Source organism: Plecotus auritus (genome assembly GCF_963455305.1).
Source record: "Plecotus auritus genome assembly, chromosome: 9".
Lineage (NCBI taxonomy): Eukaryota > Metazoa > Chordata > Mammalia > Chiroptera > Vespertilionidae > Plecotus > Plecotus auritus.
In genome coordinates this window covers 116155794-116171843 of record NC_137783.1, presented here as the reverse complement: position 1 = coordinate 116171843, position 16050 = coordinate 116155794, and the positions used below count along the sequence as shown (strand labels likewise).

The 16050-nt window shown below is 56.9% G+C and overlaps 1 protein-coding gene across 1 annotated transcript in view; it reads right to left on the bottom strand.

Moving 5' to 3' along the window:
* Positions 1–16050, bottom strand: part of TUB (TUB bipartite transcription factor) — a gene marked incomplete at its 5' end in the record, with an annotated part of 56034 nt that overhangs the window by 14096 nt on the left and 25888 nt on the right. Inside the window, 2 exon segments of the mRNA XM_080642200.1 lie at positions 1855–2017; positions 2445–2496. Of these exon segments, the coding sequence (XP_080498326.1) occupies positions 1855–2017; positions 2445–2496 (215 nt within the window).

The following is a 16050-nucleotide window of genomic DNA, read 5'->3' as shown; positions in this document are numbered from 1 at the left end:
GCAGGGCCTGAAGTCCCAGGAGCAGGCTCCCATCCCAAGTGCAGCCTCGAACGGTCAGGTGCCAGGCCTGGCAGAGCTGGGGCTGGGATGCCCACCCAGCAGCAGGCCAGGCTCCACAGAACCCACCGCAGAAGGTGCCTTCCCTGCAGGGCACCACTGCCACTCGGGACAGTGCTCACGGAGAAAGTGTGAGGAGGGGGCTGCCAGGAAAGGGTGGGGCTGGGACCAGGTCTGCATGGAGCAGCTGGAGCTGGCTGTCCGAGGCAGCAGCGTGGGGCTGAGGTCCCTGTCCCGTCCTGTGCAGGGCCTGCCGCCATACCAGCTGTGGCCCTGGGTGCTGAACGGAAGCCCATGCAGGGAAATCACTGACAGACCTCCCTGTCAGGAAGGTGACAAACATGGTGGCAAGTCCGTTTGGAGTCTGACAGGCCTGGGTGCAAAGCCTCGTCCCGATGCTCATAGCAATGTACCATGGGCAAGTCGGTGACCCCCTGGGAGCCCAAACGCTTATCGACCATGTGGGGATAATGAGTTGCTGTAAAGAATAAATGAGGTAACGCAGGTAGAGTACCCAGCACCATGTTTAGCCACTAGCAAGTGCCTTATCAAGTATGAGTGCGTTTCCTCAGTGGGACGAGGGCAAACAGAGGGCACAGAGCTTGTCCAGGGTGCTGTGCCAAGACTGGGCACTAGGTGCTGCCCTCCAAGACACAGAGAAGGGGACCCAGTGTGCTCAGGGCTGGGTTAGCAGAACCTGAGACACTGTGTGCCGCGCTGTGGAGAGGGCCCAACAGTCAGATGAGAAAGGTTAGCCCTGAGCTGAGGCAACTACAGGAGCTCCAAGTGGCTGGCGCTGCAGGACCCGAGGAAGCCGCAGAGGAGGGGAGTGCCATGGTGGCTACGGTTCCTTCCAAATGGCAAAAGCCAGATGCTACCTTCTCAGAGCCACCATCTGACAGAAGGCACTGGGATTACCTGCACCAGCAGGGGGCAGCGGGACTGCATCTGAGTCCCTCCTTAGGGATCAGAGAGACCAACCCTCTGTTCATCCTGGGGCACTCTTCCCCTAGCCCAGTGGTCGGCAAACTGCGGCTTGCGAGCCGCAGTTTGCCGCTCTGTTGACTAATGAGTTTGTCAACTACTGACCTAGACTCTCGATTCCAATAATTACAGGATGTTGTTGTTCCTTGTGATTTAAGCCCCTATCCCAGTGGTCGGCAAACTCATTAGTCAACAGAGCGGCAAACAGCGGCTAGTGAGCCGCAGTTTGCCGACCACTGCCTTAGCCTACAGGTGGGTCCTGAGCTCAGGGAGGCAATGGAACCACCCCTCCTCCACCCCAGGATGAGCTCTGCTGACAAGCAGAGTACAAAGATGGGATAGCTGGAGGCTGCTGGTCACCATGGCCTGTGCAAGGACCTGCAGGTCAGAAGCCAGGATGACGGAGGCGTGGGGAGCCCAGGGAAGGGAGGCAATAGGTGTCCCGCAGGAGACACTGGCTGGTGTGGGTTGTTGAGGTGGATTCCTCCAGGAGGCAGATCACCGGTGGGGAGCAGACCTTCTGCTCCTAGGAACTGCCTCCTGCTCTCGGTGAAATTCTCCTGATCAGAAACCTGGACATTTGAACTCCCAGATCAATAAAGTTTTAGCTTCTGGCTCCAGCACCTGAGCCAGGAGCCCAAGGTTCCAGGTCCCAGCCTCCCTCCATCGGCCCCACTCAGCTGTCTGCTCGGGCTGGGAGCCACGCTCAGCCTGGACACACCCTGACAGAGGACCCTTGCCTGCTCAGGTTAGCAGAAGTCCCTGAGGGGTGTGGAGCCTCCCCGGGCTGGCTGTCCCAAGGGCAGGGTGTACCTTGGTAGCTGGTGCTGCCACTGCTGCTGAGGTAGGACTCTACCAGGGGGGCCTGCTCCTCCGACTGCCGGGCCCGCCGGCTTCGAGGCCGCCCGTCGGCATTGGCCTGCACCATCAGCGGCTCCTGGCGCTTCTTCTTCTGCTTCTGCTCCAGCAGGGCCCGCTGCAGAGGCACCGGACAGGCACAGAGGTCACCAGGCTGGAGGGGGCAGCCCACCGCCTCCACCCGAGAGAGGGCTCCCAGCCTGGGAGCAGAGAGAAGGTGCTGCTTGCTCAGCTTGCTTCTAGGGATCGCAATGGGGGCCAAAGCCCACTCTGGGCCAAGGCCTCATGTCCTGGTGCCTCAAGACTTGGGGTACAGGAAAAGGAGGGAAAACTCAGCCCAGGAAGCTGTCCTGGCAGGACCACAGCCACCCAGTGGCCTGCGTGGCAGAAGACCCATGTACTGGTCAGTGCTAATGCTGAGCTGGTAAAGGAGAGAGCTGCTCTGAGGGGGATAGGGGGGCTCTCCCCACCAGTCAGGATCACCCAGGAGGGGGCAGCCAGGATGGTGAGTGCCCACCCTTCCACCCGGCCCCAGGCTCACTCACCTGCCGGTCAAGTTTCTGCTGTCTCAGGTTGCTGCCCTCATCATCTAAGACACTGCGGAGGGAGAGAGGGGTGTTCAGGGTCTGCCCACGAGGCGCCAGGGTACGGCCCAGAGCCCACCCAGCACATCTGGGTTCTTTAAACCCCTCCCATCATGGCCAAGCGGAAGGGTGAGGCTACTATCAGGAAACCAGCTCGAGACAAAAAGGCCTGCACTACAGTCCTGTGCTCTGGGAGCGTAGCTCCTGCTGGGATCCTTGGCCCAGTAGCTACAGGAGGCTTTTCCCTTGGGCCCATGAGCAGGGCCTGACTGCATTCCAAGGGGACCTGTCCAGAGGCATCGGGCACAGGCCAGGCCCAAGGCCAGGCTTCGGACGAGGGACCTGCCCAATTGGGCCCCCTCTCAGATCTCACCGCCCCTTCCCCTGCCTCTCGGTCCTTCTGGGGAAAGCTGGGCCCTTGGGGCAGACCCTCTCCCCATCTGTTCAAAGCAAGCTCCTGGCTCTCCAGGTGGCAGGGTGGTGCTGACACTGCCCACTGAGGCCAAGGGAGAATGCGGCCAAGTGACCACCCAGACCCGCAGGGCAGGGCTGGGGCTGGGTGGGCACATCAACACACAATCCAGCAACCAGCCACTGGCCCTTCCCTGGCCACAGACGTGGCGCCAGGCAGCACCAGGGCATCGAACCCTTGAGGTGTCAGGACAGGCAGCGTCATCTCACAGACTGGCCCTGCCTCCCAGGAAGGCAGAGCACAGCAGGGAGCTGGTAATTCAAACCACTTAATTTTCTTTCTAGTCCAAGGCACATACATGGGACCTACGCCCCCAATTCTATATGAACCAAGGTCAGGCCAGCTGCATGGGGTAGAACTGGAGCCTGAGGGGCTGAGCTCTGGGTACCCCCAGCCACCCTTGCCCAGTGACGTGCCCGAATGCATGAGGTTTGCTTTTGTGAGGCTATAAGTATGTCTCGCGCATGTGCACACACCGGGAGGTGTCAAATGTGCAAGTGCATCTACCTGTGTAAGAGGCGGGCGTGCTTGTGTGTGGGTGAGTGCAGTGTGCATGGACAGGGGAAAGATGAGGTCCAATCACCCCAAAGACAAGTGAAGCCATTTCCACTCCTCCTGACAGCGGTAGCAGCCCTTCTGGCTGAAATATTCATTCAGCTGAACTGTCCCTTCCACTCATCCAAACTATTTGTGTCTCTGCGGGCTGGGGAGGCAGCCAGAGAGCGGCAGGAAGTCCGTGACCACAGCCAGCCCACCACCCACCCCCCTGGCCACACTGATGAGGGCTCTGCATACCTTAAACCGACGGCATCCTACCTACTAGCCAATGGGAAGGCCTTTCCTGACATGCACAGCGGCTCTGTACTCGGCGGAGCCCCGACTGTGATCTGGGGCTGTGCACAGACCAGCCTTATTCGCCCAAACCTCAGCTGCCACAGCCCAGGAGAAAACCCAACAGACATGCTTCTAAGTCAGACCTGTCTTCCTGAAACTGCCCAACTGCCTAAGAGCACACAGCTGCACTGGGACTGCCGAGAGCACTGCCAGGACCAGAGGCCGGGAACCAGCTCCTAAACGCAAACGGGTGGGATGGTCGGTGTCCCGGCACAGAAGGCACGCACCACCGCTGGAGGGCAGCAGGGTTTCCGGAGAAAGAGGGAAGGTACTAGAGAGAGCAAGGTGCCCGGCGCCCTGCCGGGCCTGAGGGGCTACAACTCTTCCACCTATCTCTCCACCTGCCATCACCGCCCTGTCTGAGTAACACCAGGGCAAGGCACTGCGTACACACTGCCCGAGAAGGGCCGGTCCACACACTACTGTCCCCGTGTCCGCCGCGGGCACCATTTCCAGGGCACCGGGGAAACTGCAGGCTGGGTCTGCGTGACACCTGGCTGACAGGAGCAACAAGCCTGACATCCAACTGGGCTCTGCTTGCCAAGCCCTGGGCCGGGCACGCACCGGGCAGCCTGCAATCCCAGTCCTGTGCCCGTGGCCTGGCCACCGGAGCCCGGGTCACTGCACACAGCGCTGGCTCTCTTCCTGCAGCAGGAGTGTCATGGCTTCCTGGGATGACGCAAGCCACCTGCCCTGTCACAGGGCAGGGCCAGGGGTATTCCTCGGGGACATTCCGGCACTGGGTTTGGCTGAGCAGGAAAAAGATGACTTCCATGGTGCATGGGTCATTTAGGAAAGGTGACATCCAGCTGAGAGGTAAGCTCACATTAGCAAAGACACCTTCGGAACTGCTGGGTCACGGGGCTGCCCGACTGACAAAAGATGGTTCCAGCCCTTGTGCCCTCCCTGCCCAGTGGCCCCCTTGTGGCCTTATCTGTGCATGGGGGGGTGTGTTTTCCTACCACAGGTCACTGCCCCGCTGCTGTGGACTTTCCACACGTTACACCCAGGGAAGGAGGCTGCTTTCCGTGAAAACATTACTCCTCTTCCTCTGCACCGCCCCCCCCCCCCCCCGATTCCCTGATAGGGGATAATGACAAAGAGCCACAGCCGTTAATAACACAGTCCCCAGGTCAGGGTACAGACAAAACAGACTTAACCGCCGGCCCAGAGAAAGATGGATGCATACAAGGGCTTGGCTTGTAAAGAATTCCAGAAACTCAGATGTCCTGGAAGTGCCAGAGAGCTGCCCGCCCGCCACCTCACTTCCCACCAGGCCGTGGGGCAGGGGGAGGAGGGTGCACAGGATGGGCAGCAGCTGGGGGGAGCAGCACGTGCTGGAGGGTAGGAGTGCGGCTGGCTGAGCAAGACGACCCAGGCAGACAGACGCACACCTGCACGAGGCACGCGGGGGAGGGAAGCAGGGCCCTGGTGCAGCGGGGATTCCAGGAGGGCTACAAAGTCGCCCGCAGGCACAAGCTCGGCCTGGCACCCATGTGTCTGGAGCACACACCTGACCCTGGTGCACAGCAGCATGTTGTTGGGAACAATGACAACAACGATGCTGTCTCCAGGGAGAGCGGAACCCAAGCTGCAGTCACCTCCTCCACAGCCCAGCCTCCCCATTCCTCCCCCACCCCAACACACACACACACACACACACACACACACACACACACATACACACACACACACACACGGGAAGGCCCTGCCTGCTCATCGCCCACTGCAGCACCTCCTAGGCACCTTCCTCTCCCACCAACACGCCCAGCCCCCCTTTCCGACAGGCGCTGTTCTAGGGCGCACTGAGCGATAACCATGAGAGGAGACAGTAATGGCTTTTTAATGACTTAGGCTCCAATTATGGAATCACTGCCAAGCCCAGGCTGCCAGCTGCAGCCCCGCCAGGAGACTGATAGGAGGCAGGGCCCTGGTGGATGGTCTTCCAGCTGACCCTGGCGGCTCTCTCATTCTGGTCACCTCCTGCTGGGGGCCGGACCAGGGAGCCCAGGAAAGCACCAGCCGCTGAGGTGGCCCCTTCACCACCCATGGAGACAGCCTCTGTGCATCCCCTTACTGGCCCTGAGGTCAGACAGATCTGAGGAGTGAACCAGGCTGGACCACAAGCGAGTGCAGGGGCACTTCTCCTGTGGGCTGGAAAAGCCAGACAGGCCAACCTAGTTAGGAAGCTGGTTCCCGCCCCTTCTCAGACTCACCCCACACGCTCCAGCTAATCCACGTGAGCAGACAGGAGCCTGGGGGCCAGGCCAACCCAGGGACAGACCCACTCTCCATGCCCACTTCACCCTCCCCTTCCTGTCCTCCTCCTTCCCCCTCAGGCACAGTGGCCTGGGAAAAAGGGAAGTGGGCTGTCAGGGAAGAAAAGACCACCCAGGTGCCCAGCTACAACCCCTGTGCCCAACACTAGACACCCTCCCAGCCCCCCAGCACATCCAGGCGTCCAGTGCCCAGGGCAGCGACTTTCAGCCTTTTCCTCTCATGGCACACATAAGCTAATTACTAAAATTCTGTGACACACCAAAAAATAACATTTTTTTGCCAATTTAACAAAAGAGGTAGGCATAATATTTATTCATTCACACCAGATGGCTATTGTTATGTTGATAATCTAAGGCAGAGGTAGGGAACCTTTTTCTGCCAAGGGCCATTTGGATATTTATAATATCGTTCGAGGGCCATGCAAAATTATCAACTTAAAAATTAGCCTGCTATATTTGGTCAAACATTGAATTAACTCACCCCATTAGTCTTGGCAGGGTCAGACCGAAGGATTTCACGGGCCTTGTACTGTCAGCAGGCCAGACATTCCCCACCCCTGATCTAAGGGAAAAGAGGTCAGTGCCTCTGACTAAATAGTCAGGTATTGCATGTTTTAAAAATTCTTGTGGCACACCGACTGGAAATCACTGGACTAGGGCTGCTTTGAACATTGTGGAAACAGTGGGGATGGGAACACTGGGGGTGGAAGTGGGGGGTAGGGGGCAGTTTGAGAAGGGAGTGAACCATGCTGCTCACAAGCCTTCCAGCCTCCAGCCATGAGGCATCTCCATTCCAGCCACTGGCGTCCTAACTTACCAGATGCATTAAAACTGCTAGCGCATTAGCCCTGACTTGGTAATTTGGAACTGCTGGGGAAGATGCCCAGACTCAATACCCCACCTCACTCTCTCTTATAAAGCAAGTCTCCCAGGCGGTTCCAATGCTCGGCAAGCAAATGAGGACCATCAGGAAGGAACAAGAATGTGGGGAACTGCCAGGCTGGGGCAGTGGTCGGCAAACCGCTACACGCGAGCCACATGCAGCTCGCAAGCCGCGGTTTGCCGCTCTGTTGACTAATGAGTTTGCCGACCACTGTCATATACTACCCTTTACCTCTTTGCACACAATATGCCACAATTGCCTAATCCTCACATTTAGTCTAGTGCAGTGGTCGGCAAACTCATTAGTCAACAAAGCAGCAAACTGTGGCCGCGGTTTGCCAACCACTGGGCTGGGGTAAGAAACTGTAGTCTGCAGATCAGCGGGCCAACGCAGGCCTCAGGGAAGACTGTGGAAGGGATTAACTGAACAGCTGGACGGCGGTTTGAGTAGCAGAATACAAGTGACCGCTAGGGGCAAGCCGAAGTTCCCAGCAAGTCAGGGTGCAGGTCCTCAGGCCTACTGGGCAAACGGGAAGGCAGAACAGCCAGGCATCCACATGGAATCGCAGGGACCAGCAACCGACGATAACTTGTGGGCAAGAAGAGGCCTCGAGGTGAACTGGTCAGGGAGTCAAGGCCACCCCATGGGGCAAGGAGGGCTCAAGGGCTGCAACAGAAGCAGGGGTCCAGAGGGAGGAATTAATGGCCTCGCTCTGCCCGTGCTGACAGGCCACACCGGGACACCGCCTGCGGCTGCAGGACCCATACTGGAAGAGGGCAGAGACCAGACTGAGGGCGTCCACAGGGTCCCTGTCCCTTGGTCAGCTCCATCTGCCTTGTGTTTCCTCTGCTCCTTCCACCCCAGGAGCAGCAAGAAGGCACCCCGACTGGGCCCGAGGAAGGAGTGGAGAGAGAATCACCGTGGACCCAGGAGCACGGGTGCTGCTCCTCCTGCCTCACCAGGGGAGGCCATGGGCCATAGCGTCTGGGGACTGGGGCTCCACCAGAGGCAGAAGCGCAAGAGCCAGGAGTCTGGCTTCGCCAGGAGTCACTCTGCTCCCTGGAAAGCAGAGTGAGGAAGGGGTGGAGGATCCTAACAAGGGCGCATGGAGGGGAACCAGAGACACGTGTAAGCTCACCCCCAGGAAGACCTTTCTGATGGTCACAGCCGGCCTCTGGTGGAAGGCATCTCTGGGGATGCACGGGGAGCACCCACACAGGACTCCGTGGCCTGGCAGGTCCCTGAGAGCCTCGTTCTGTGACCTAGAGACTCCGGGGAGCCCCATGGTGGAGGGTGAGCTGTGTCCCTGGGTGAGCAGAGAATCAGGTGGGGCCAGGAAAGTCCTAAAAGCTACCTGGGATGCCACTTTGATTCAAAGTTATGGGCATCTTATCTGTGCCGGGTCATGCCAGGCACACAGCCAAGCACCCGCTGAGGTCCCTGCTCTCCAGGAGTTCATGGCCTGATGAGAGGAACACCAGGCAACAGCCACAGGCAGCACTGCGGACTAGCTCTCTCACTCACAGGCTCTCTCACGCCCACCCCTTGAAGTCCTTACTGACTCTCACCTACAACTCACAGAAGGCCGTGAACTAGGGGCATTTAACACTCCTCAAGAACAGAGATGAAGAGGATATGGCAGGAATGGAATTAGTTGTAATAGAAAAAAATGAAAGGCAAGTCATGCCAATTGTTAAACTTTACCAACGAAATGGCTTCCTTCTAAGTCAGAATGTGAGATTAATTCATGAGCATTATAAATGGAGCCACAATTGCCCTTAAGAAGACTGCCAGCGATTATCATTGCTTCAGAGAAACTGAGCCAGGCCAGGAGGCACAGGTGCGACCATCACCAGCAGAGTTAACAAGAAATCAATCGACCTCTCGGCCCCAAACCCAAAGACACATTCCAGCTGACATGCTGCGACGTTAGGGAAACCTCACGCCAAAGCACAAGCCACGTGCCCATCCCCCCCCACCTGCATGTAAACGGTCGTGCCTGTCTTCTGCCCCCGTTTTCTCTGTGATCACACAGGCATGGGGCTGTGGCTGCCGTCAGCAGCCCATTAATGCAGGAGGCAAGGTGCATCTCCTCCTCTCAGCCCAGGTCTCCCGTTCCGGAAGCCTGCAGCCCAAGGCCAATGCTTTCTCGGGCTCAGTGCATGCTCAAAAAGACCCCAGTGGGACAGAACAGATTCTGGCAACTTCTAAGTATGGCCTGCCCCCAGCTCTACACGTACCCTCCCTGTTGCAGAGCAAAAAGGCAGGGGTGACAGAGCAATGGGACAGCAAGCAGGGTGAGGCCACATGGGTGTCCAGTTGTTCCTCAGGGTTAGGTTCCCAGGGAGGCAGGACTTTGTACTCAAGGTGGAGTGTGGGGCCAAGAAAGGAATGGGGGCAGGGGTTGGGCCTGGGCTGGGCAAGTGTCAAATCACTCCCTGCATGATGCCAGTGCCGTGGGCACTTGCTGATGAGCAGAGTCATTCCCAGAGACAACCCCACATTCCTAGGTCCCACTTTTCCAGAGGCAGGCTTAAGCCTTCCCTGTCTGAGGAAGGCTCTTTCTAAGACCCGTGAAACCACCTGCTTTGGTCCTTGGCTCCTGGGAGGGCTTCCTTACACCTTGAGCAGGCCTGGTCCCCAGTTTGCCAGACGCTAAACACATCACCATATCCATGGCCACAAGTGCTGCCCCTTCCCTCCCTCCTAAGTGTCTGTGGCCAACACCCTGCCATGTTCACCCCACACAGTCATACAGGTACGTCCACAACACCAGAGGCCACTCAGCCCACATGAACTATCCAGGCACCTCAGCTGGGTGGCAAGAAAAGGTTAATGATACTTTGTGGGGCTGCACTGTCTTCTAAAAGGTCAGCCCATAGGTGTCAAGACAGCCAGGATGCTCCAGGAACTACCTGTGCCCCTAGCCTAGATGCCCTGTACGCAGTAGCCATTCTTTTGAGTCAGCCCTGCCCCAGTCCTTTGATAGGACTATCTCCCTGGTCTATATGAGACTCTGAGGTGTGATTACATGTATCTGCAGGAAGCTCTATGGGTGACTTGTGTGTACACATGTGTGTTGGTGAGAGGGGCACCCACAAATTCTAACCTGGAAAGCCATGAAGCCCCCAAAGGAGTCGAGATTAGAGACAACAGCAAGTTCTCAAAAGCAACCCTGAATCCCCAAGCCAGTGACAGGTGCTTGTTTGCAGAAGGATCTGCTTTAACAAAGCCTCGGGCGGTTTCAGCTGGTTTTCATGTTGCATGCTGTCTGGACAGACTCACAGAAGAGCTCTGTCAGAGGTACAGTCTATCGGTGATTGGAATCAGGTCCCTTCCTGAGAACAGGCTGTGTTACCAGGCGCACCCGAAGGCCTGTTTCTACCACCCACTGGCATGTGCACCTGAGTGGGCAAAAACAGAGTGGACCCTAGCAGTCTGGGACCCTCTTTACACACATGCCTCTCCGGGAGGCCTAGAGACAGGCCTGTAGCCCATGGCAACCAAGGAGCCAATGGGTGGCCAAGGATCTGGCGCTACCATGGCAATGAGCTGCTTTACAGTGGTAATGGAGAGAATTGGGTAGAGTGAATGGGGGAAAGGCCTGCACCTCTGAGAAGCCCCAGAGACCTTCCCCCACCCCAACCTCCACACAGGTGGGGAAGCCACGTGCCTGGCTGTGCTTATCTGAGTGTGCCTGGACTCTTGAGTGCTCTTGTGCATGTAAAGGCAGCTCTGTGTATTGTGAGTTGGTGTGTGTGTCCAGGAATAGATCTGTTAGCAAATGGACTTGTGAGCCTCTGAAAAATATGAGTAGTACTTGTGAATGAGTGGTAGGTGTCAGGTACTCTCCAAATACAGCATATGTACGTGTACAGATGTACAGTACTGCACGTGTGTGTGTGTGTGTGTGTGTGTGTGTGTGTGTGTGAAGAGCTGCATGGTGCATGCGTATATGAGCCGCCTGGGCTCTTGGTTCAGAATAACTGTCTCCAGGAATTCACGCCTTGAGTGTGTGAATGGACCAGCAGGAGCGACTTTGACCCAGCACGGACGTCCCGCGGGGGCATGCCTGCAGATGTATGGGAGTGCGCGCAAGGCTCTGCTGGCGTGTGAGCCGGTACGCGGGGCCTAGGAGGGGGCTCACAGCCACGCGCGCTCCCTCCCAGGCTGCCACATGGACCAGTAAGGCCCACGTAGGCCCAGAGCACTGGCCCCTTCCAGCAACCCTGGAGGATGAGGGGCGGAGCAAGACAGGCGGGTTCAGTTCGCCGGGGCCCCCAAAGTTGGGGTGGGAAGGTCCATCATCTCCAACCTGCGCTCCTAGTTCTGGGCTAGAAGGCAAGGGTGCCCCGCGCCCCGCCCGGTGACCCCAGCCAGCCTCGGGCCCGGCGCCATCAGGGGTGGAGGGTGGTGGGCCGCACCCCCGAATTAAAGAAAAGGTGGGGACCGGCGCCCGCGTACCTGTAGGGAATCCAGTCGGAATGCGGCTTGGAAGTCATGTCTGTCGGGGGCGGGGCGGCGGCGGCGGCTCCGGAGGCCCGGGCCCCAGAGGGTCGGCGCGGGGACCCTGCTCAGCTCCTGGGCCGTCCCGGGCCGCATCCTCCCGGGCCGGGGCGCTGGGCCCCGCCGAGGCCCCCGCTGAGGCCCGCGCCGCACGCCAGGGCCCCGGCCACAGGCTCCGGGCGCGGTGCGGCGGGAGAAACAGCCCAGAGCGCGGGGCAACCGTGGGAGGGCGGGCGGCGTGCGAGCCCGTGGAAGTGGGAGAGGCGGGCCGCCCACCCCGCGCCTCTAGAGGGGCTCCCGGCGCCGAAGGTCCGAGCTCTGCTTGGTTGCGGCGCCCTCCCTCCTCCCTCGCCCCGCCCTGCCCGGCGGAGACCCCACCCCTAGGCCGGCCACGCGTCCTCAACGTCCCAGCCCCCTTCCTGAAACCTCGCGACCAGGCTCCACTCCACACACGTGACCGCACCGGCGCCCGTGCCCACCCGCTGGGCGGGTCCCCGGACCTCCGAGCCTCAGTGCCTTCCTCTGTGAAACCGGGATAATTCTAACACCTACCTACCTATCCAACAAGGGATGGGAAACTGCCGCTCAGGTGGGGGAGGGGAGAACCGAAGGGTGGGGGTGGGGGTGGGGGTGGGGGGTCCGGTTGTGCAGGTAGGGGATGATGGCAGCAGACACCAAAAGAGGTCCCGGGGAACCTTCAGGTCCTAAGCTTGGAGGCGGGCCTTCTCCCTCCCAGTGGCTTCACACCCCCCCACCCCACCCCCACCCGAGTTCTCACTTTCCCCCAGGATGGCTTCTTTCTTCGGTTTTAGAAAAGGAGGTGTTTCCTCGCCGCGGAGGAGTCCTTCCTGTCTAAGCAACACAGTCAAGGAAAGGATACCATGCATTCCCGGCCCTTAAAAGTTATATTATTTTATCTCCACAATAGGCTTGAGCAGCAAGTACTTCTAATTCCCAGAAAAGAAAGCCTCCAGAATGCTATGATGCCCAAGGACATAAAGCTAGGGGGCGATGGAGCTGAAATGCAACCAGGGTCTCTGTCCTCCAGAGCACTTTTTAAGGGCCCCACTTAAAAGGAGCAAAAACCTCCCAATAAAGATAATCTCAAAGTCTCCGAGTGCTGAGGAGGTCCTGGCTGTGATTAGTACCAACTTTAAAGTAAGGTGTGGCATGTTGAGGTGGAGGGCAAAGAACCCCCAGCGGGCTGGCCAGAAGCCAGGTGATCAGGGAGGGCCTGCTCACACTACAGGTGAGCGTCATCACCCCTGACCATGCCAGAGCAGTGTCCCTGTGGGGATCCTATGATGCTAACCAGGCTGCCCTGACTGTGTGACTAGTGGGAGAAAGCGTGAGAACTGGTAGCTTGGCTGAGGGAGGGCCCCATCCTTCTGCCTGAGTTCACAGCCAGGACTCTCCACCCAGAACTCTCCCAGCCTTTCAGCCTTGCCTCTATAAAAACAATAACCAAGATACTGGGAGCATTTGCTGAGCATCAGGAGCTGTGTTAGGTGTCTGTATATACTGTACTCATTTCATCCTCACAACCACCGGAGGAGAAAGGTGCTATCATCATACCCATTTTACAGCAGAAGAAACTGAGGCACAGAGAAGGCAAAGATCTTGCCCAGAGTCACACAGCTGGTCAAAGTGTGACGCTAGGATTCCCACACCAGGGGTCTGGGTCCGGAGCCCTTGCCCTTAGCCTCCTTCCTGCCTACTCAGTTCATGCACTGCATGTGCACGCTCACGCACACACACACAGCCTGCCTCTGGAGCAGGTCCCTCAGATCCATCTCTGTCTGGCACAGCATCAACGCTCTCTGAAGGCTGTGACCTCTGTTTATTTATCAACCTCCAAGAGCTATCACTGTCCCTGAGGACTCAGAGCAGACAAAATAAATCACTCTGGAGTGGGGGTGCAGGGGCAGAAAGTTGGGCTGTGCTTGACTGCTGGGACACTTGACGTGGGCCTCTGTTTTCACCCCTGTCGGACTCCCAGGAAGGGCAGCAGAAAGGAACTGGTCCCTGCCCTAGAGGTCAAGGCAGCATGGGAAAGCACTACCTAAGGGCTCTGTCCTCCAAGAGCCAGGATCCTTGGATGAGACCTGCAGAGACAAGAGGCCAGCCCGCCCTCCAGAAGAACCCTCCCAACGCCGCAACCTGCAGCTGACGAGCCTAGACTTCCCATTCAGGAACTTGAGGCTGCTCTTCCCCTTTATTCCCAAATTATCTGACACCTCAAAGCAATCAGAATCACGCTGGAAGGTCTCAGGAGCCCCAAGTAATTGAATCTATTAAATAGACACTTTTGGTTCTGTCCTAAGGGAGCAAAATCCAGAGGCAGAGTGAGGTGCAGAAATGAGACAGCTCTCCGTGTGTCTCCTCCTGGGGAGGCTGTGGGCATGGGATGTGTGGGAACCAGAGGGGCTGTGTGCCAGTGTATGTGTGAGAGTGTGTGTGAGGTGGCCCTGCAGGCTGAGGCGGTCTGCACAGGAACATTTGTTGGGTAGTGTGTTTATGTGTGTGCATGGGGAGGGTAGAAGTGTGTGCTTCTGTGAATTCTAAGGTGTATGTGAGATGGGCCTCAGGAGTTTCAGTAGGGCCAGATCACATGGCACTCGGAACTGGCAATGGGTTTTCCTTGTCAAGTGGCTCCCGGGTTGACATTTTAAGTGTATGCCCTTGGCTTCCATTAGAAAGCCACTTCAGAAGCCACATGAGAACTGTACTAGGCCAGGGTTAAAATACAACCGTGCTATGCAGTGGCCCTTGAGAAAGGGCCTAAGCTTTTCAAATTTAGCCCTAGGAACAAGGTTATCTCTATTGAAATGTGGCTACCCAGCAAAACCAAACTCCCACCTGCCCAAATCCTGCAAGGATAGGTATTTGCCATGAATTTAAATTCTCCTCATAGCATCTTAGGCATTTTCAACACAGCCATGGTTGGGCTGGGGTGGGGGGTGGGGGGAGGGCTGGAATGAAGGAATGCCTGTGGACTGAAGTGACCCCAAGGAGACCTCACATCTGCCATCCCAGCCGGAGGAGCCCAGTGCAAGCTCTAGTTCACCCAAGGAAGAAGGTTAGCATTTTCGCAACTGGCTATTTCCATGTGAAGTCTTATATTTTCTATTTCTAATTGAACAGTTTTATTGAGTCTGGGCCACCTCTAGTCAACTTTGGAAGCAAAAGGATATGAATAATAAATGAATTTCTATTCAGATTAGGCACCAAGTCCCAAGGTGCCCTGCCTAGTAGCTTGGTGCTGTACACTTGCAATCTGAGGAGGGCAATTCCAATCAATCAAACATTGACTAGACCTGACTGGGCTCAAAAGTCCATGCAAGGCTTTGGCAGGGTCAGGCTCAATCCTGCAAGTCTTGGGGAGCTATCTGCCAAGGTGCTGGCGTACACAGTGCTAGGGGCCAGGACACAGAGGACGGGCAGACAATGGTACCAAAGGCGGGAAGTCAGGTTAGAACAAGCCCTTCCTTAGGATGAAAAAAGATGAGAACTGAACTGGGCCTTGAAGGATGACTAGGACTTTGATAGATAAGGAAGGAAGAGGGAAGCTTAACGGTTACAACGACTCTGTGACTGGCCAGTGGCTGTACTGGGCTTCTTTCCCAGAGGGCATTCTAGACAGAGCAGATGCCATGAGCAACGCCATGGGGATATGCGTCCGTGTGGCGGCACGTAGGTGAGCGTGGCAGGAGAGGGACCTCAAAAGTTTCGGGAGGGCCAGATCACATGGCCCCCTGAACACCAGCCAGGCTGGGAGTTTGGATTTTATCCTCTAGCCCACTGGGGACCACTAAAGGGTTTTAAGTCAAGAGTAACCTGCTCAGATGTCCCTTTTAGAAAGATATTATTAGGAGCAAAATGGAAGAGAGAGGAGATAAGACCAGAAGTATTGAAAACTGCTAGCTGGCTCTGAGGGAAGTCCAGGACAGAGATAAGCCAGCTCTTAGATGGGCCCTAAGCCAGAGCCCAGTCAGTGTCTTTTCAAAGCTGTTGGGCAGACATCATGGCAATATGGCAGCATATGTGTGGGCGGCCAGACCATATGAATAACTGGAGGACATACAAAGACCATTGCCCTTTTACACATGATTAAAGTGCGATGACATAGACTCACCAATGTCTTTGAAAATGTAGGGTAAGCACTAGTAGAATGAAAAACATACGTCTATTTTCCAAATCACTGCAGAAGATAATAGCAAATAAAAATCTCCACATCGCAAAAAAATGAACCGTGGACTGAAGGAGACATAAAACTCGGAAAGCTTAACACAAGGTACCAGGGAATCAGGCCGGATGTAATGGTGCTGACGGGAATGCAAACGCAGAGCTTACGAGACTGGGTCGCTCGTGACTGTCATTTGTCGGGTGCATGCTCCTTGCTGGCCACTCCTCTACGGTTCATAAGAGCAAGTATGGGCATGGGATGGTGCAGTGGGCCTCTCCAGTGAGGCTCTGAGTTCATAGACATCACACTCCAAAATGAGGTGGGATAACACCAAATGGGACTTGGAA